The sequence below is a fragment of the Rhamphochromis longiceps genome, linkage group LG3, assembly GCF_057381845.1.
Source record: "Rhamphochromis longiceps isolate RC_006_pf linkage group LG3, R_longiceps_female_GT1.1, whole genome shotgun sequence".
Lineage (NCBI taxonomy): Eukaryota > Metazoa > Chordata > Actinopteri > Cichliformes > Cichlidae > Rhamphochromis > Rhamphochromis longiceps.
In genome coordinates, this window is record NC_140559.1 from 6,470,127 (window position 1) to 6,490,393 (window position 20,267).

The window sequence follows — 20,267 nt, forward strand, 5'->3', positions numbered from 1 at the left end:
ACACACTTTAACGTGTGTTTGAACGAGCTGACGGTTCACTCGTTAAGCTGAAAGAAAGATGCTTTAATCACAGCAGTCACACATGTGTCCACTGCACCATCTGGAACTCTTCTTGTTTACACTCGTAATAACACAAACACTAAATCCTGCTTCTCTGGTGCTGTTGTGTAGCAGTGTGTACACCTGAGACTGTCACCTGTCTGTCTGTCCTGCACTCTCTCTCTGTTTCTTTCTCTCTGATTGTGGAATAAAAGTATGAACATGTGTTTATAAGTTACACTTGTGTTTGAATCCTGCAGCTTATCACACATTTGATTTCCATGTGTGACGACTGCAAGTGTCCAGAGTGAGGACAGACTGAGGGAGCCACTGCTGCACATCATCTGTGAGGCTTTGCACCCCTGATGATCCACCAGGACAAACTCAGCAGTGTGTGAGGAAGAGGAGGAGGAAGAGCCAGCAGCAGCTGACAGATGGAGAGAATAGACAGACTGTTCCCTGTTTGTGAAGGACTGCTAGGAAAGTTTAACATAACTGTCTGTGCTGAATCAGTCTTATTAGGTAATGTTCAAATAATGTGATCATCCCAGTGTTTTCAGTGTGGGAGAAAGTACTCAGGGCCTTCAAGTTACACACTATGAAAGGCAGCAACAAGTTTAATGTTCAGAAACCTAAAGTCTGTATCAGCAGCAGAATGGAGCTAAAAATAAATGTTGGTTTCAGTTCTATGAAGCTTTGAGTATTTTGGATCAGTAGCTGCTGTGTTTGTTGCATCATATTGCTGTAACTGTTTATATGCTTTATATATTCTGAGCTAAGTTGATCTATAGTGTTACATCATATTCTATAAGGATGTTATGTGTTTGTAGACTTTCTGCCCAGTTTGACCCATTTAGCAGAAGTCAGCCTGTTTAAGGCTCTGATATCTATTCTTTGTGACTTAAAGCAGTTATGACATGGTCTGATTTTCTCACCCAATAAAGGAATATTTCATATATCAGTCTACTCTTCATTCTATCAGACACAGTTATCACAGCTCCTACATTTGCTTTTTACACATATATGTAAGCATTCAGCCACATTTAGTACCAACATATTAAACGAACAATATTTGTCTCTTATATATGATACATCTGTATACACACTGTCACAGATACTTGTCTGTGAGTGAAGTGATTAATATAATAACTATAATATTGGCCATATTATATTTACATTACCACAGTGAGATGACTTTAGTCTCATGAACAACATCAGCTAATTGTTATTTACAGCTAATCTTAAACGACTGTTCAGCACAGAAATGAAGCCCAACAATCATGTTTCACAGTCCTGTGGTCTCAGCCTCAGATACTCATCAAATCACACAGAGCTCATGTAGAAACAAATGAACTAAATATGTTCTCCTTCATTTCTGTCAAACAAAGCTGTATGAAACGTTTCCAGCTGTTAGTATCATGGTTGCTAGGCAACCTGGGCAGCGCGACGGAGGCTAGACGTCCCATTTCACAAGCCTACGAGCCTCGCACTTCGGCCTTAGCGGTCTTTGAGTACGCGGCCCTTGAGGACTTTAAAGCTGCAGAACCTGAATCGGGATACAGCCATGATGATCTCCAGCCTCGTGCTCGCCAACATTCTCACCTGAGTTAAGAAGACGATCACTGAAATGGTCTCAGCAGGTCCTTTGATGACAGCAATGAAATGCAGTGGTAAGGCTTTTTGGGGATTAAGTTCGTTTTCATGGCAAAGGACGATGCAGTTCATCTGATCACTCCTCATAACATTCTGGAGTGCAGGCAAAATGCTATTATAAAAACTTAAGCAGCAACTTCTCCAGGTTCCAATATTTATGCAATTCTCAAACCTTTTGGCCACGACTGTATAACCTCTTCTGAAGTTTAGTGGATATTATACATGGTTATGCTCAGGATGTGTCGGCCAGTTTCCACTGGAAACGCCTTTTGGTTAAACTGTCAGCGAGGAATTTGCATTTGCACTGTTACATTTTTATATAACTTTAATGCACATAAACAACAGCTGCTTGTTTCAGTGAAAATACATTGATGGGATTTTAATAAAGTTGTGCAGCTGTAAAGTATTTTGTCTGGTGTCAATTATATCGTCAGCTACATCGTTATGGCAAATGTTCAAATGTATATGGTGATAAATATCTTTGGTCATATGGTCCTGCTCTGTCTGTCACCTTCTGTGTTGAGCTCATTGTTTCCTCTGTAGTGGCTGAGCTGAGTCCAAGTAGATGAAAATGTTCCTCTGCTGCTCCGTCAGACTCTCCTCCTCCTGCTGATCAGCTGGGACACAAAACAGATCTGTGTTAGGCTCCACACTGCACTGAAGAGTCAAAGTGGCTCATATGTTCATCTGACAAGTAAAATAACACATTTTTGTTTCCCGAGGTGGGCAACTTGTTGGAAACAAACACAAAAGGTTTGAGCACTGATACCTGCCATTGCTGGCATTGAAAGATGCAACGCCAGCAATGTGGATTGTCAAGACTCAAACCAATCATCAAGCAAAGACAACAGGGATCAAATGTACCACATTTTGATCCGGGACGTACTCTGCATGAAAACAAGCGCTCACTCTTCCTGCTCAACAAATGACAAGGGCGGAGCCTTATACCACGTTATACAGAAGCTGTGCCGTGTGATGCTAAAATTAGCAGGGAAACAACAACGGAGAGCACGTCAGGGATGACGAGAAAGTGACAGGAGAAAATCCGTCCCGGTCAACCACCCAAACATCAATAACGGGAACCTTATACAGCGCTTCCCTATACACGTCGAACTCCCGCAGGCACAAAGACATTACGGAGGCTATCACTTATCACCTGACCAAAGATATGGCTCCATCAACACTGTGCAAAACGAGGGATTTAGGAAAACGATCAACACCCTAGACAAACGCTACACAGTGCCGTCCCGCAACTATTTTTGTATTGTTGCACTACCTGCTCTGTACACGCAGCGTCGAGCAACGGTGGAGACGGAATTTCAAGCAGGACAACATTTTGCTGCAACAACAAAACGTGAGACATTTGTTGCTTTATGTTTATTTATTGTTATGAGAGAATCATGATCTCAATTCTAAGCCAAAAAATCGTGATTCTCATTTTATGCAAAATCGTGCAGCCCTAACATTAACACAAAACTATTGTTTCACCAGAGAAACACACATGAAGAGAGAAAGAGAGACAATAACAGCTACCAAACAGTCGTCATAATTCGTCACACAATGAGAAAAGGACAAATCAACAAGTAACAATGACTAATTAATATTAAAATCTGTAACATAATGTATTGTTTGGAGTTTAGTCTGATTGGTTCAGGATGAGCTGCCATTATCCAATCACACGTCTGCTTACCTGCATCTTTTCTCTTTTTTCTAACCTGAGCACCTGATGGCTTTGAACTTTTGTTGTCCATCTTCCATTGGTTTGAATTTTGTGCTCCAGTACAAACACAAATCCCCCAACCCGAGGATCAGCACAATTAACCTAACAGACCTACACCTTAGTTCACAGATTCACTTTGTCTAAGGTTGATTTCTGGGATTTCACACAACCCAGGATTCAGATCGTGAATCCATGATGGGCTTGGATTTACATCATTATAAATGAAATGTGCTCTACTTGGAAGCAGCCGGCCCCGCCCCTTTTGACGGGTTGTGTGAGACTTTAAATCATCAAACTGTAAATTATAAATTTAAATTGTTATTGATCCTTTACCCCGAGTCCTAAAGTGTAGATTTATTTTCTTACTCTTCTTATATTTATTGTTTGTTTACTTGCACCGCTGTAACTGCAGCCTCGTCGTCTCGTCTCTCTATATGCTGGACTGTCTGTAGCGGAGATGACAATAAAGTTTACTTTGACTTCAGCAGCACGCAGGCGCACCGAGGGCTCTCGCGCTCACTTTATAGAATTTAGAAAAAACATCGGTGCAGATTATAAGTCTGTATCATAATATCTGTTTGTTGTGTTGTTTTTATTTTGTTTTGCGAGTTGGTTATTAGATGCCGCTCCAGCCAGCCAGAGACTCCCCGCCACCCCGCCCTCTCCTCCCTGTGCCGCCAGCAGCAGGCGCATCTCGCAAACGGAGGGCGCCCTTACTCCCAGCAAATGGCTGATAGAAAACCGATCGGTGCCTACGAATTTCCCAATATGCGCTGGCATGACGTCGGGGAAGCATGGGTACGACCGATTATTATTTTTTTTCTTGCCCGTGATGCCCCCCCACATCGATGCATTCTATTGGTTTGCACACTTACACACACCCAGCTGTGGTTTCCTGTTTTGCTGGACTCTGGAGAGCCCCGCCTTTAACGCTCTTCTCTCACACAGAGCAACAGAAAACTTGGAAAAACTCCAGATTGACTGAACTCAGTTCAAAGTTACCTTGACACCTTTAGATGTGAGAGGTAGTGATGGTTCGCTTGAAGCTGACGCTCCGGTGCGTGTGTCAGAAAGATCAAGTAGCTTCTTTCTACTTGGCTCTCGGTGAAGGCGGTCGCACTTTTCTCCTCTCCTCCTTCCCCTTATCTTCCCTGCTTAGCCTCTTGTGTCCTGTCTTGTCTTGTGTGCACTACTTTTCCCTGGAACAGTCTCTCACTGTCGTTTTCTATAACCTAACAGAAAATTATGGATTTGATCAACTGGTCTCTGAATGCTATTGACACCCTCTTCTCAACGAGAAGTCTGGGCTCGGGAGAGCCCGAGTGCCCTGGAGGGACTTTCCCTGCCGGATACACGATGGATGGGTGGCAGACCTGGAGGATCTTGTGCCTGGCGGGACTGTCTATCGAGGACGCTGAGGATATTTACCTATTCGGAACCATGATAACAGGGTTCTTGCTGATCGGAGCTGGCTTGGCCCTGACTTATCGGAGAAATAAGAGAGCGGAACCAGCTGTTCAAACCCCCCCTAAGCTGACCGCTGGAATTGAAGCGATGGGACGAGGCGCGGCCTCCCACACCGAACGCAGCATGGTTAACACCTTGGAGACGCTTACAGCTGCCGTGAAGACTCAAACTAACACCATTGAGCGTATGATGGGATACATCAGAGAGGGGCCTGCTCACAATAACACCCTTGAGCGGAAGTTGGATAACATCGCAGAACGGCTCACTGCAGCTGTGGGGTCTCAGAATCAACAGAATGACAACACCACGGAACAGAAGCTTGATAACATCATGGGGAGGCTCGCAGCGCTCCAACGGGAAATCGAGGCCCCAGTGTCAGAGTGCTAAATTCGCTGCTCGCATAAAGGAGAAATCAACAATATTCTACATTTGGTCACCACGGCGCCAGCTGCTAGGCCCAAGGCTGGAGCCCACCAAAACAACTCCCTGATAACGACTGTGTGATGACTATTCTTCCCATCCCATGAAGGACACCTGGATCGGCTGGAGGACTGTTTACTTAGCCTGATAGGCCGAAAGACACTGTCTCAGCTGAACTCTGGACACGCACACACATACACTTACACTGATAAGCACGCACTCCCCCCTCCCTTCCAAACGCCTTCGATGCTTTGTTCCTGCGGGGGAAGACAGCGGGTCTGTGTGCCGCGCTGAAATGATAGCATGGGGCAGGACGACTGCTGTGTTCCTTCGGATTACCCCCCACCACCCTATCCATCCCCTGTGGCTTGTCATGTGCTCTGATGTTGTGATGTGGACATTAATGTGCTCTCTGTGCAGAGGAGTTTTTTTTGTTTCCTGTTCTCATGCTGTCCTCCCATAGGTTTCCCAGCGTGTGAAGAGGTCTCTTTTTTTCCTCTTGTACTTTTCCCATTGTTGTGTAAATTTTTTCAGTGTCATTCTCCCAACGCTGCCGATCTCCGACTGTATTCCCTTGTGTTGTCTTTGTTGTTGTGTGTGTAAGTCGGGGGGGGGGGGGGGGGGGGGGGGGGGGTCCTATTCCTCATTCATTCATTTTTTTTTTTTACTTTGATTCTTATTAAGTTATTTTGACATTGTGGACATACAGTAAAGAAAATAACAAACAGACATACATATAAACAAACAGAGTCTGGAGTTTACATATCTTTCTCCATTTATCACATTGCAGAAAGAAAAAAAAAGAAAACCTATTATGTTATTTCATTTGTGTCACTTCTGAATGTTTTCCACTTCCTCCATAGTCTGTCGTATTTACCTCCCATCAGTCTAATGTTGAGTGTTATTTTTTCCATCTCTGAGATATCCTCTACAATACTGATCCAATCCCGCTGGGTGGGAGGATCTGGATGTAACCACTTCTTTGTAATTGCTTTTTTTGTTGCGGCCAGAATTATTTTGACTAAATACACGTCCTCTTTTTGTATGTATTCTTTTATGTTTCCTAGATACATCACTTGGCAAGTATTTGGGAATGTATAACTCAAAATATTATCCATATTCATTTTTAAGTCTTCCCAATACTTTTTAATTTTAATGCATTTCCAGAATACATGAGAATGATCCGCTTCCATTTCTCCACACAATCTCCAACAATTTTGTAAACTTGAGGTCAGTTTGCTTTTTATTTTGGGTGTAATGAAAAAACGTGTCAAATTTTTCCAACAAAATTCCCTCCACAACGGCGAATTAGTTGTACTGTGTTGCAATTCACACATATTGAGCCATTCTTTCTCTGTTATTTTTATGGTCAGTTCAACTTCCCATTTCTTTTTAATATAGAGTGTTGAATCTTGTCTATTTTCTTCTAATGACCTATAGAAGGTGGAAATAGTTTTAAATTGTTTATGTTCATAGCAATCTTTTACTTTTCCGACAACCCCCAGTGGTTTCCCAAGCCAGTCAGATTTTATTTGTTTTGCGTAGTAGTCCCTAACTTGCAAATATCTAAAGAAATCTCTATTTTCCAATTTGTATTTGTTTTTTAGTTGTTGGAAACTCATTAGTCCTCCGTTTTTCATAAGGGTACAAACTGCTGTAATCCCTTTTAGTTCCCACTGTTTGAATGTTTGGTCCAATTGTCCTGCCTTGAAATTTTTATCATGTCTAAACCATCTGAGTATAAATAATTGTTCTTTTAACTGACATTTTTTCTATTACTGTGTGCCATATGTCTAATGTAAATTTCACAATTTGATTCATTCCACTTTTATTCTTTGTCATTAAATGTTTGTCAGAGATAAAAATCTGAATGTTGTTTCCCTCGATTTCTTTCTCAATTTCCTTCCATCTTGCCTCATATTCTGGTCTACACCAACCAGCAAGTGGTCTGAGTTGGGCTGCATAGAAGTATTCCCTTAGGTTCGGCAAGGCCATCCCTCCCTTGCGCTTCGGGAGTTGCAGCGTTGTTAGTCTTATTCTGGGCTTCTTCCCACCCCAAATAAACCTTGATATCATCTTGTCCCATATTTAGAATTTTTTTTGAGATATAGGAAGTGGGAGTGACTGAAACATGTATAACAGTCTTGGGAGAACATTCATCTTTATTATTTGGATTCTTGAGTAGAAGTTTGTAGGTGTTGCCGACCACCGTTCTAGATCTTTTCTAATGTTGCCCTCCACCTGATTATAGTTTATGTCCGCCATATCTGATAATGATTTTGTCAAGGTTACGCCCAAATATTTCATGTTGTTCGAGTGCCAATTTAATTTGTATTCGTCTCTGATCTTTTGGGAGGGTATATAATTGAATGATAGAATTTGTGTTTTGGATACATTAATTTTATAGCCTGATAAGTATTCAAAGGTATGGAATAGTTGCATCAAAATTGGGAAGCACTTGTCAGGGTTTCGTAGAAAAATAATAACGTCATCAGCAAACAATCCAATAAGGTGTTTTTGTCCAGCAAGGGATACCCCCTCCAACTTTGAATGTTGTCGCACTGCTTGTGCTAGTGGCTCAACATATAAAGCAAAAAGAATTGGTGACAAGACACAGCCCTGTTTTGTACCTCTATATAGCCGAATTCTATCTGTCAGACTACCATTCACCTTGATTCTAGCTGTAGGTTGATTATAGATTGTCCTTATACATTGTATTGAGCTGTCCTTAAACCCGAATTTTTCCAATACTCCAAATAGGAAGAGCCAGCTTACGCTATCAAATGCCTTTTCTTGATCTAAGCTAATTAACACAGTACTGATATTCGTTTTTTCTGCATTGTCAATAATGTGAAGGACTCTCCTTATATTGTCCTGTGCCTGACGTCCCTTGATGAATCCAGTTTGATCCACTTCTATCAGATCTGGTACAAATTTTTGGAGTCTTTTGCTAATGATCGAAGCGTACAATTTATAGTCGTTATTTAGGAGGGAAATGGGTCTATAATTCTTGCAGTATTCTTTGTTTTTTCCTTCTTTGGGTAAGATTGTTATAATAGCTTCTCCCCATGATGGTGGAGCTATTCCCTGATTCAGAGTCCAGTTGAAGCAAGATAGAAGAAGTGGCTTGAGTTCTTCTTTGAAAACTTTGTAAAATTCAGCCTGAAAGCCATCGCTTCCTGGGGCTTTATTTGTTTTTTGTTCGGCAATAACTGTATCTAGTTCCTTATCTGTAATCTGTGAAATCAGTAACTTGTTTTGGGTATCTCCTATGGAGGGCAGATCCAGCGGGTCAAGAAAATTTTTTATTGTCTCAAGGTCTGCGGCTGCCGGTTGTGAATACAGTCTCGTGTAATATTTTTTAAATTCATTTTCTATCTCATTAGGCATATAGTGTAATTTGTTACTATCCAAATTTCTTACTTTATCAATAATCCTTGATCTCTGCTTTTTACGCAGTCTACTGGCAAGTATTCTAGTTGCTTTGGGCCCTGATTCGTAATAGGTTTGTTGCATATACCTAGCCTTTTTTTCTACTTCTTCTTTTAGTAATTCATCAATTTGGTTTCTGATGTCTGATATTTCTTCTAGAATTTCAGGATTTTTAAGTAGTTTATGTTCCCTCTCCAGATGTTTAAGTTTTTCTATCAAATTTTTATATAGGGCCAGTCGCGCTTTTTTTTGTGCTGCTGTTAGGGCTATGAGTTTTCCCCTTAAGACTGCCTTTAATGCATCCCAAAGTATAGTTGGGCTCACATCTCCGGTATCATTGTCTTCTATATATATTTTTATATCTTCTTTAATTTTCTTAACATGTTCATCCCTATTTAAAATACCCAAATTAAGTCTCCATGCTGTATGTATTTTCCTATTATCGAGACTGATTTCTAGACTAATCAAACTATGGTCTGAGACATCTGCCACACCTATTTTACAATCTGTAACATTATGAAGTTCTTCAATATTAATTAGAAAATAATCAATTCTCGAATATGTGGCATGAGGTGCAGAGTAGTGGGTGTAGTCCCTGGTTTGAGGATTACGTGTTCTCCATACATCAATCAGTCCCACCTCTTGTAATATTGTATTCATAAAATTAGACAGACGATGTTTACATGTTGCAGCACTGGTAGTGTCAATATCCCGATTTAGCACAACATTGTAATCCCCTGCACATATCACCAGACCTTCAGATTCTTGTGTTACTAAATTGAATAAATCTTTGTAATCACTTTTCTTACTTCCTGGTGGGGCGTAGATATTAACCAGGGTAACTAGTTTATTTTCCAATTTCCCTTTAATTAGTAAGTATCTACCCTCTTTATCAGACACTTCTTTGTGGCATTCAAATTGTACAGAGTTTGCTATTAAAATAGCTACTCCTCTTTTCTGACTTTGTCTGTAGGAATTGTAATAGGTATTTTTATAACCAAATCTTTTCAATTTTTCATGTTCCTGTTGGGGCAGGTGAGTCTCCTGCAAGAATATTACCTGTGCCTTTTCTTTTTTGAGTTTTGTTACCACTTTACTTCTTTTGATTGGGTTATTCAGACCATTCACATTCAGTGACACCAGTTTTATATTATTAAAAGGCATGTAATCCACGCGATTGTAGATCGTAATTCTCCAGACAACAAAAAATTGTGGCCTTGACATTTGGCCAACCACCATATACCATTACAACAGTGCAAAAAAAAAAAAAAAAAAAAAAAAACCAAACAAACCCTATAACACCCGACTTCCACGTTGGGGTGAACGCTTCCCACCCCGAATCCCCGTTGGCAGGCTGAGGAGAAAGTCTCTTCACAGAGGGCCCCTCCTTGGCGGTGATACATAATGTTTCACACATCCAAAAGTCCAACGATCATTCATTCATTCATTCAGAAGCACCATGTCGAGGCTTGATTCGTTTGGCCAGAGTCACGTGATCAGTGACGTCTGAAGCTTCGTTTAGAACGTACCTTTTTTTAAATCGAACTTTATTGAAACACAATGAGTATACAACATACAAACAGATGAAGTTTACAAAAGAACAGAACATGAACATACAGAACCAGGAGTAAAAAAATTATGATATGAGTAGGCGAAAAAAATCAACATATTGTAACGTGCAGTGGAGGTGAAGCCAGCCGCGGAGGTGTGCAGGTGGATAGCGAATGAGCAACAGCTTCTGACTTTCCAAAAAGTACTCATTTATTTACAATATCAAAAATAAAAGTGCTACCTCTACCACACATTACTAAAGAGCACACTAGTCCGCGTACACACGGGAGCATCCATTACAGGAGGAGTGCGAAGAAGAACAAAAAGGGGGTGACACCAGTCGTGAGACAGGAGGCGCCGCCATGTGGTGATACACTGCATTACAATAGCAACTGTTACATAGTCCCCCCCTGGTGAGAAAAAGGCTGTCCTCAGCCGTACACAGCTGAAAAAGCACACACCACACCTAACAGTACCCTATACATAGAGGTTACAGCTAAGATTGGTGCACACACACAGGGCAAAAGACCATTTAAAAATGAAATTGGTGAAAATAAGACGAATATGTACAGTGGAAAATCAGTTTTCTTAGTTTTTTTTCACGTTTTTCTTTTGTTCTTTTTTTTTTTTCTAAGTAAATGCCAAGAATGAACCTTAACGCACGAAAGAGCCATAAAACTGGATTAAGTAGAGCAAACAGAAACATCTACATATCATGACTCAAAGTAGCAATGCAACAAGACAGCATCAAACAGGTTTAACCAAAACATTTCACTTCAGATCACGCCTGGTTGTGTGAAAATCATTAGTCCATCTTTTGTTGCTCCAGCCAGACGTAACTCTGGGGCAACGTCTGGGCCTGAGATTGTAATGTCCACCAGCAGCTGGGTGCTGGACAGATCTGGGTGAAACACTCTCTGGAACAGCGCCCACATCAGAAGAAGAGTCAATGTCCGGTAAATCAAAGGGGAATGGCTCAGAGTCAATGTCAGTGTCTGCAGGGGGGCCAGGGTGGGCCTGAGAGTCAGACTTCAGACCCTCTGCGGTCTCTCTCTCAGCAGGCAATGAAACAGAATGTTCTTTGGAAGTGAGAGAGTCCCAGGTATGGAACGGTTACATGTTCACAACATGATAAACACCTGCATCCACACCAGAGTCCACCCAAGTGAGCCTGTAATTAACATCACTGAGTCTCTGAGATACACACAATGGTCCCTGAAACAGTGGTGCAAGTTTAGCAGTAAAGTTAGACTAAGCGTCTGACCTGGGGTGCGTCTTAACTCTCACAAGGTCACCAACACGAAACGTGGCATGTCGATGTCTCAAGTCATAGTAATGTTTTTGTCTGTCATGGCTATAGTCCAAAGCTGCTTTGGCGTGGTCGTGAGCTTCCTGCAGGGAGGCTCTCAGAGTCTCAGGGTAAGGCACACCCGGTTCATCAACACCTGCTGTAGAAGGCTGAGTGATAAGGTCAAGCGGGGTGTCTAACTCACGACCATAAAGCATCATGGCAGGAGTCATACCTGTACTGTCATGGGGGGCGGTGCGCAGAGCAAAGCAAATCTGAGGGAGAAACTTGTCCCATGATGTGTGCTTATCACCTACATAAGCGCGGATTGCAGTTTTCAGAGTCCGGTTGACGCGTTCAGTAGCATTTGTCTGAGGGTGATATGCCGTAGTGAGTCTGTGCACCGAGCCTAAGGCAGAAACAACATGTTCAAAAAGCTCACTCACAAAAGGAGACCCTCTGTCAGAAATGAGGTAAGTGGGTGTACCATGCCTAGCAAAAATGTCAGTGACGAATTTACCAGCTGCTACCTGAGATGTAGCTTCTTTGACAGCACTGGCTTCAAACCATTTAGTCAAATAGTCAACAAACACGATCAAATAAGCATTACCAGTGGGGGTGCGGGGAAGTGGCCCAACAAAATCCACACCCACATACTCCCAGGGTTTCTGGGGGACAATGGGAACCATAAGACCGGCTGCTTTTTTCTGACTTGGCTTGGTGAGTTGGCACACTGAGCATGAAATCACATAGCGTTTCACATCAGCTGCCATTTTGGGCCAGAAAAAACTAAAACGCAGTCTAGCCAATGTCTTAGAAACACCCAAGTGACCTGCTGTGGGGTGGTCATGGTAATAGTCCAGCAAGGTGCCTCTCATGGAAGTAGGGGCAAACAGTTTCAGCTCTTTCAAGGGGTGCAAAGCACATGTGGACTTGGGTTCTCTGTGATACAAAAGAGAGTCATACACAACATACTGTAACAAGGTGGCATTGTCCTAGCTGTTCAGAGAGTCTGCTTCAATGTCTCTGAGGAGTGGACCTGTGACATGATCGTCTAACTGCAGCTGTCTCAATTGTGAACGGTCAGCCAGAATGACGGGGGGCAGAGTACGAATGTCCAGGCTGCCCATAACAGCATGATCTGGTAAAAGATCAGTCGGCCTGTCACAGGTCAGAGGCAAAGGGTTGCATGACAGTGCGTCGGGAACTTTGTTCTGTGCACCAGGTTTGTGCACTATTGTGAAATCAAAGTCCTGCAAACGAAGTGACCAGCGGGCGAGTCGGCCCGTTGGGTTTTGACGAGACATGAGCCACCTGAGACTGTTGTGGTCAGTGAAGATAGTAACATGAACACCTTCAACATATGGGCGGAAGTGTTCCAGAGCCCATATCACAGCGAGGCACTCCTTCTCTGAAGTGCAGTAGGGGAGTTCAGCTTTGTGAAGGGAGCGACTAGCAAAAGCCACAACGTACTCACGACCCTTGTCATCCTTTTGCATCAACACTGCCCCAAGACCAATGTCACATGCATCGGCGTGAATGGAAAAGGGACGGTTGAAGTCTGGAAATGACAGGATCGGGGCTGATGTGACATGATCCTTCAAAGTGTCCATGGCCCTTCGACAGCTGTCGTCCCAGTGGAAAGCATTGTCCTTTCTGGTGATGGCGTGAAGAGGTTCGGCATGGCGGGCATAATTCTGAATGAAGCGTCGATAATAGCCAGTCAAGCCAAGGAACTGACGGACGTGTTTCACTGAGGTTGGGGTATCAAACTCCTTAACCGCCTTTACTTTGTCCGGATCGGGCTTAACACCTGATGATGTGATGCAGTACCCGAGAAAGGTGAATTCATCGAGGCAGAATTGGCACTTTTTGAGCTTCAATGACAAGCCAGCAGCCTGGAGTCTGTCCAGCACCTCCTCAAGATCCACTAAGTGCTGTTCAAAGGTAGTTGAGGCGATAACAATGTCATCCAGGTAGACTGCGCATGTTTTGTAAATGAGGCCAGCAAGCACAGAGTTCATGAGTCTCTGAAAAGTTGCAGGTGCGTTGCAGAGCCCAAAGGGCAGCACCCGAAACTGGAAGAGCAACCTGCCAATAGAGTCGCGCTAAGTCCAATGTCGAGACAAACTTTCCTCTTGCCAGAAAGTCCAAAGACTCATCTACACGAGGCAGGGGATAAGAGTCTTTTCGGGTAACTTGATTGAGCCCTCGAAAGTCCACACAAAACCTTGGTTCCGTGGCCGCTCTATTTACAATGACTACAGGAGCTGCCCAAGGGCTTGTGGAAGGTTCAATGATGTTGTCCTTCGACATTTGTTGCACTTGTTCTTCAATCACACGTTTCTTAGCAGGTGACATGCGATAGGGTGACTAAACTCAGCTAAACTTGCTGAACAGATTTAGTAAAGCATCCTTGTTGTTCTCTGAGAGACTTGCTTCAGACAGTTTGGCTGTTAAGTCTGAGCGAACCAAGTCCAAAGACATCAGTGTTCCAGGTGAATGTGAGTAATCATTTTGAAGGTCCTCTTCATTGTCTGCGAGTGGGCAGGGGATGTCCTCAATGTAGACTGTTCTAGTGGGAATGTGAATAGAAACAGAAGCTCTTGCCATAAAATCCATTCCCAGAATGAAAGGAGAGGACAAATCTGGTATTATGGCAAAACGCTGGTAAAAGTTCTTGTTCATGAATCCAATATTGAGCCAAATAACACCAACAAATCAAATCAAATCAAATCAAATCAAATCACTTTTTATTGTCACATCACATGTGCAGGCACACTGGCACAGCACATGCGAGTGAAATTCTTGTGTGCGAGCCCCACAAGCAACAGAGATGTGCAAACACAACAACACAAACGAGCAAAATACAAGAATGGCCAACCTGAAACTAATAAATATATGTACAATATATAATAGTGTATGCATTTCTGGATGTGTATACTAAATATTTTCCTACGTGTGTGTGTGTGTGTGTGTGTGTGTGTGTGTGTGTGTGTGTGTGTATACACATTTTTACAAATTAAATAGTAAAAAAATAAAATAAAATAATAATAATAATAATAATAATAATAATAATAAAATATATAAAATATACAGAGTTGAATATGTGCAAAACAAGTGGCATTTATACACAGTGTGGAGTGCATAATGTTGAAGTTCCAGTAGTGACTGTGAGGTGTCTATGACGTGTTCAGCAGTCTGATGGCCTGATGGAAAAAGCTGTCTCTCAGTCTGCTGGTACGGGACCGGATGCTGCAGAACCTCCTTCCTGATGGAAGCAGTCTGAACAGTTTATGGCTGGGGTGACTGGAGTCCTTGATGATCCTCCCCGCTTCCCTCAGGCAGCGCTTCCTGTAGATGTCTTGGAGGGAGGGAAGCTCACCTCCAATTATCCGTTCAGAGCACCGCACTACTCGCTGGAGAGCTTTGCAGTTGTAGGCGGTGCTGTTGCCATACCAGGTGGTGATGCATCCAGTGAGGATGCTCTCAATGGCACAGTGATAGAAGGTCCTGAGGATGCGGGGGCTCATGCCGAATCTTTTCAGTCTCCTGAGAAAGAAGAGGCGCTGCTGCGCCTTCTTCACTGTTTTGTTTATGTGTACTGACCACGTAAGATCCTCGGCCAGATGTACTCCAAGGAACCGGAAGCTGCTCACTCTCTCCACAGCAGCGCCGTTGATGGTGATGGGGGTGTGTACTTCTCTGCACCTCCGGAAGTCCACTATCAACTCCTTTGTCTTTGCGACGTTGAGGGTGAGATGGTTGTCTTGACACCAGTGGGTCAGGGCGCTGACCTCCTCCCTGTAAGCCGTCTCATCACCTTTGGTGATAAGACCCACCACTGTAGTGTCGTCCGCAAACTTCACAATGATGTTGGAGCTGTTAGTGGCTGTGCAGTCGTAGGTGTAGAGTGAGTACAGGAGAGGGCTCAGTACACACCCCTGTGGAGCACCAGTGTTCAGTGTGATGGGGGATGAGGTGATGCTGCCCAGTCTGACCATCTGGCGTCTGTCAGACAGGAAGCTAAGGATCCAGCTGCAGAGGGAGCTGCTCAGTCCTAGATCCTGCAGTTTCCTGTCCAGCTTCGAGGGAACGATGGTATTGAATGCTGAGCTGTAATCTACAAACAGCATCCTCACATACGTGTCTCTCTTCTCCAGGTGTGACAGGGCAGTGTGTAGTGTCAGGGCTATGGCATCATCAGTGGACCTGTTGTGGCGGTATGCAAACTGTAGAGGGTCCAGTGAGTCGGGTAGTGCAGAGCAGATGAAGTCCCTGACCAGCTTCTCGAAGCATTTGCTTACGATGGGGGTCAGGGCTACAGGTCGCCAGTCGTTCAATGAGGAGATGGTGGAGGATTTGGGTACAGGGACGATGGTGGCCATTTTGAAGCAGGCTGGGACTACAGACAGAGAGAGGGAAAGGTTGAAGATGTGCGTGAACACTCCAGCCAGCTGAGCCGCGCATGACCTGAGGACGCGGCCGGGAATCCCGTCCGGACCAGTAGCTTTGCGTGCGTTCACCTTCCTGAAGCACTTCCGCACATCCTCCTCAGACACAGTGTGCGCACTGACGTCATCCGCGGTGCGCACACTGTCCGGTCTCATGGTGTTCGCTGGGATACAGGGAGCATTATTGGCGAGGTTAAGTGCAGGTTAAGTGCAGGACCATTCCACTCACTTGTGTTTCTAGGGTAAGAGTCATTTACTTGAATGAGATCTGTTTGTACAGCCGAGAGGGAAGCACCCGTGTCGAGGGTAGCATCCACAGATGAAGCATTGAAGTTCACTTTCGTTCTTAGTGGGGTATTCCAGTGGACTTGTGAAAAATTGTCTTCCAAGTGTCCAAGACTGTGTCCACCCTGTAGTGAATCGGGCGTGTGAGGCTCCGTTAGTAACTGGGGGAAGGTTGGCCTCTGTGAAATGTCCTCCCCCCCCTGTAGTTTCCCGACTGCCTGTATTGTGGCTGGGATGTGGTGCTGCTTAATTCCACCTTTTCATGGCCAGGGTGAGAGGCGCCAGGTGCTGGCAATGGCTGGACTGGGCCATGCCTAGCGGTGTTCGAGGCTCGTTGTGGCAAATGAGGTTGGGTGTTACAGTTTGGGCAGGTGCGTGTAGTGAACCCTGGCTGAGAGCATTTGAAGCAGTAAGGTTCAGGCTTATAGTTGTCTTTGCTACATAAAGCAGGCTGTGGTCTTTGTGGTCCAAGCACTGAGTGAAGCTCATGAGCGCGTAGCAGCAGGTCCATTACAGAAGTGACATTAGCGCCATACAGGGCAACTCTGTATTTTTCGAGAGCATGTTTACTAATTAGGTCAATTCTGTCTTTTTCAGGTGGGGGGCTCTTCAGTTTGTCAAACTCACTCAACATGTGGGCGACAAAGGTTGGGAGCGGCTCGTCCTGAGCCTGAACACGATCCAAAATTCCTCTCAGGATGCGTTCTTGGTTGTCGGAGGGCAGAAAAACTGTCTTAAACAGTTGACAGAATTGAGCCCATGATGTGATGTGGGAGCTCAGTGCTTTGAACCATTTCCCGGGCTCTTTTGCAAGAAAGTGTGGCAGTTCGTTTAGCAATTGCCCATCAGTTAGGTTCAATGAGGCTTTGTATGTGCCAACTGCATTTAACCAGTCCTCAGGTTGCACTTTTCCGTCCCCAGCATACACAGGAGGCTCCAGCTTTGCGTGATGTAATCACTCTGGAAGTGCTGCTGAGTTCAACTGAGTGAGATGGGAGGAAAGGATTTGTAGGTTGAAATGGGTTGCTGGGCAGGAACGGATTGGTACTGTTGGTGGGTTCAGTTTTGTCCATCACATGAACATGAGGTGTCGATGTGGCCATTGGGAAAACAGGAGACTGTGGGACTGCAGGAGGGGGAGAGTTCCCCGTTGTGAGTTGGTCCCACTGCCTTAGTAAACTCTGCTGTATGTTCAGTGAGTCACGTAAACAATCACTAAGCTTATTCACCTCAGTTCTTAACTCCACCACTTGTTGGCTAAGGCTAGGAGTCACATTTTCAACTATCTGGCACATAGGTAACGAGGTAAGTTCCATGTCTGAGTCAGAGTCGTCTGGGCAGTGTGCCATTGCGATTTCAAAAAAATTAAGCCGCTCCAGGGCACAGCACAGTTATTGATATAGCAGTAAAAGAGTCAGTTAGGTCAGACTAGAAAGACAAAACTGCAAAAATGCGTTCAAGATTAAATTTAGAAAAACCACATATAAAATTTCGCCCAACAACTTAAATTAGACTGGAGTGATCAGAAACATGTTATTACAATAGTATGTCTGCAACACTAGAGCTCAATGCAAGATTAGTTTTAAGTCGTTTCGTTATATTGAGCCGAAGACCAGCACCAACGGTTGTAGTCGGCCAAGCTATCACTTACATGTGCTACAGTCAGTCTCAGCAGAGGGAAAGGGGAATGAAAAGCCAGCAGAAATGTTCATGTCCAGGCTCTCCACAGAAGAATTAATCCTTAGAAGACGAAACCAACAACAAATAACAAATCCACGGAGTCCATTCGCGTCGCGGAGTCAGCTTCTCTCTTTTTCTTTCTCCTAAGCGGAGCAGCGGCACACCACGGTATCCAGAAATTAGTCGGGTCCCACCTGAGCTGAGGCTGCGGCCATGGCTGGAGAAAACGTCCGAGCGTCCGCAAAACTGGGGGGATTTCCGAGACAGTTCACGTGCTAGAAAAGAAGAATCCTCGGCGGGATGCAAAAATCGTCTGAAGTCCAAGGGGAAAAAGTTCGGGCGCCAGTTGTAACGTGCAGTGGAGATGAAGCCAGCCGCGGAGGTGTGCAGGTAGACAGCGAATGAGCAACAGCTTCTGACCTTCCAAAAAGTACTCATTTATTTACAATATCAAAAATAAAAGTGCTACCTCTACCACACATTACTAAAGAGCACACTAGTCCGCGTACACACGGGAGCATCCATTACAGGAGGAGTGCGAAGAAGAACAAAAAGGGGGTGACACCAGTCGTGAGACAGGAGGCGCCGCCATGTGGTGATACACTGCATTACAATAGCAACTGTTACAATATAAATATTGTTCTGAGAGGCTTTTTGTTGGTTGAGTCTGAAATTGATTGTATGTACAATTCATATCCTTATAAAAAAGCCGAAATATGGTGTTTTATTAATAAACTTACATTTATGGATATAAAATAGCTAGAAGTATTAACAAATTTTTTATAAAAAAACATTTATCATTCTTCCTGGGGAACTTAAAGAAAAAGAATAAAACATTTTCCCATTGTAAAGAAAACTCCCTTAAACTATAGACAATAACAAAACTGCTAAATTCTTCCAGAATCTCTGTGTAGAGGAACCAAAAGAGATGTGCCACAGTTTCTGGATGATCCCCACAGAAAGTTCAATTAGTATTTATGTCTCTTTTAAATGTTACCATATAGTGACTGGCTGGGTCACATTTATGAAGAATTTTATATGAGATTTCCTTCACCTTGTTCACAATTAGATATTTATGGGATCATCCAGACTGTCTTCCAGGTGATATCTGGAACATGTCGGTTCCAGTAAGATATTCTATATATGGGAGAGACATGATATCTTCTTGGAATAAACTACGTATTCTCTTATTGCTGTTACCAAGTTCCTGTGAAAAGCAGATGTTAGAGTTTGTATTGTTGATTGTCATTTATGCTTAGAAATATTTAACCATAGATGCTTAGAGGTGTATAATCAATTGTGTAGTGATAAGTTGTGTGATCTTTAACAGGCTACAGAGGCTTGGTGTGTATTCCACACTGGAATGCACACCTACATCCTGGGAGCATGGGAAAGTTCGTACCTTGTTTAATTGTGTTATGGTAGGATTAACGTAGTTACGTTTGTTCTAGTCTAAGTGCTTTTTGTGTATAATGAACTGTATAATGAACTGCTGGACTTCCTTACTGTGTTATCTAGGATGAGGGGGGTCTACCCTCTTCCTGACCAAGGATGTTTGCTTGTGTGCTTTTATGACCCTTTGATTAGCAGTACCCCCCCCCCCCCCACACACACACACACACACACACACACACACACAAACACACACACACACACATCCACCACACACACACAGGCAAGGTACTCTTTGTGTGTATGTAGACGTCATATGTTAATGAACCTATGCATATTCATGTAACCTCAATAAAAGGACAGTGGTACGGGAGAACGGACGAGAGCAACTGGGGTCAAGCGAAGGGACGGCGCTTTGTCCAGTTCTCTCCCGTATACGAGTAACATGAAGAAGCTTGCCTATTTGTGTCTTGCTTTGCGGTGTAATTATATTGTCTTCAACGTTCCAGCGAATAGGTTTATGCTACAAACCTATCAGCAGATTTTTCCCACTGCTGACTCAGCTGGATCAGGGAAAGTGACTGAGGCAGATATTGAGCTGTCAGTGTTTTTATATAACATTAAAGTCCCTGAGGGTATGGCACCAAGCACCATTGAGAATTCCCCAACACTGTTTGACAAGTTTGACGAGCATCTTGACTTTTGGTCTTTGGATATTAACAGTCCTGGATATGTGACTTCTTGTTTAACAGAAATGTTACAGAGAGCATTTGCAGTGCAGCCTTTAATTGCTAGTAATTCACATTTTTTTTTAGATTTCGACATAAAGCAGATGCCTCAGAGAAATCACTAATAACACTAAGGGCTGGACGGATTTGATTTGCAT

General features: G+C 43.5%; 2 protein-coding genes and 1 pseudogene across 5 annotated transcripts in view; 1 reads left to right on the forward strand and 2 right to left on the reverse strand.

Annotated features, from left to right (window-relative positions):
- LOC146672673 (uncharacterized) overlaps window positions 1-20,267 on the forward strand; it is a 128,970-nt gene that overhangs the window by 65,950 nt on the left and 42,753 nt on the right. The gene's annotated exons all lie outside the window — the stretch shown is intronic.
- Window positions 1-20,267, reverse strand: part of LOC146672676 (uncharacterized) — a 35,535-nt gene that overhangs the window by 7,343 nt on the left and 7,925 nt on the right. Inside the window, exon 2 of the mRNA XM_085388256.1 lies at window positions 2,204-2,309. Within this exon, the coding sequence (XP_085244382.1) occupies window positions 2,204-2,221 (18 nt within the window). The 5' untranslated portion in view covers window positions 2,222-2,309. The remainder of the gene's footprint in view (window positions 1-2,203; window positions 2,310-20,267) is intronic.
- Window positions 15,742-18,376, reverse strand: LOC146672677 (uncharacterized; annotated as a pseudogene).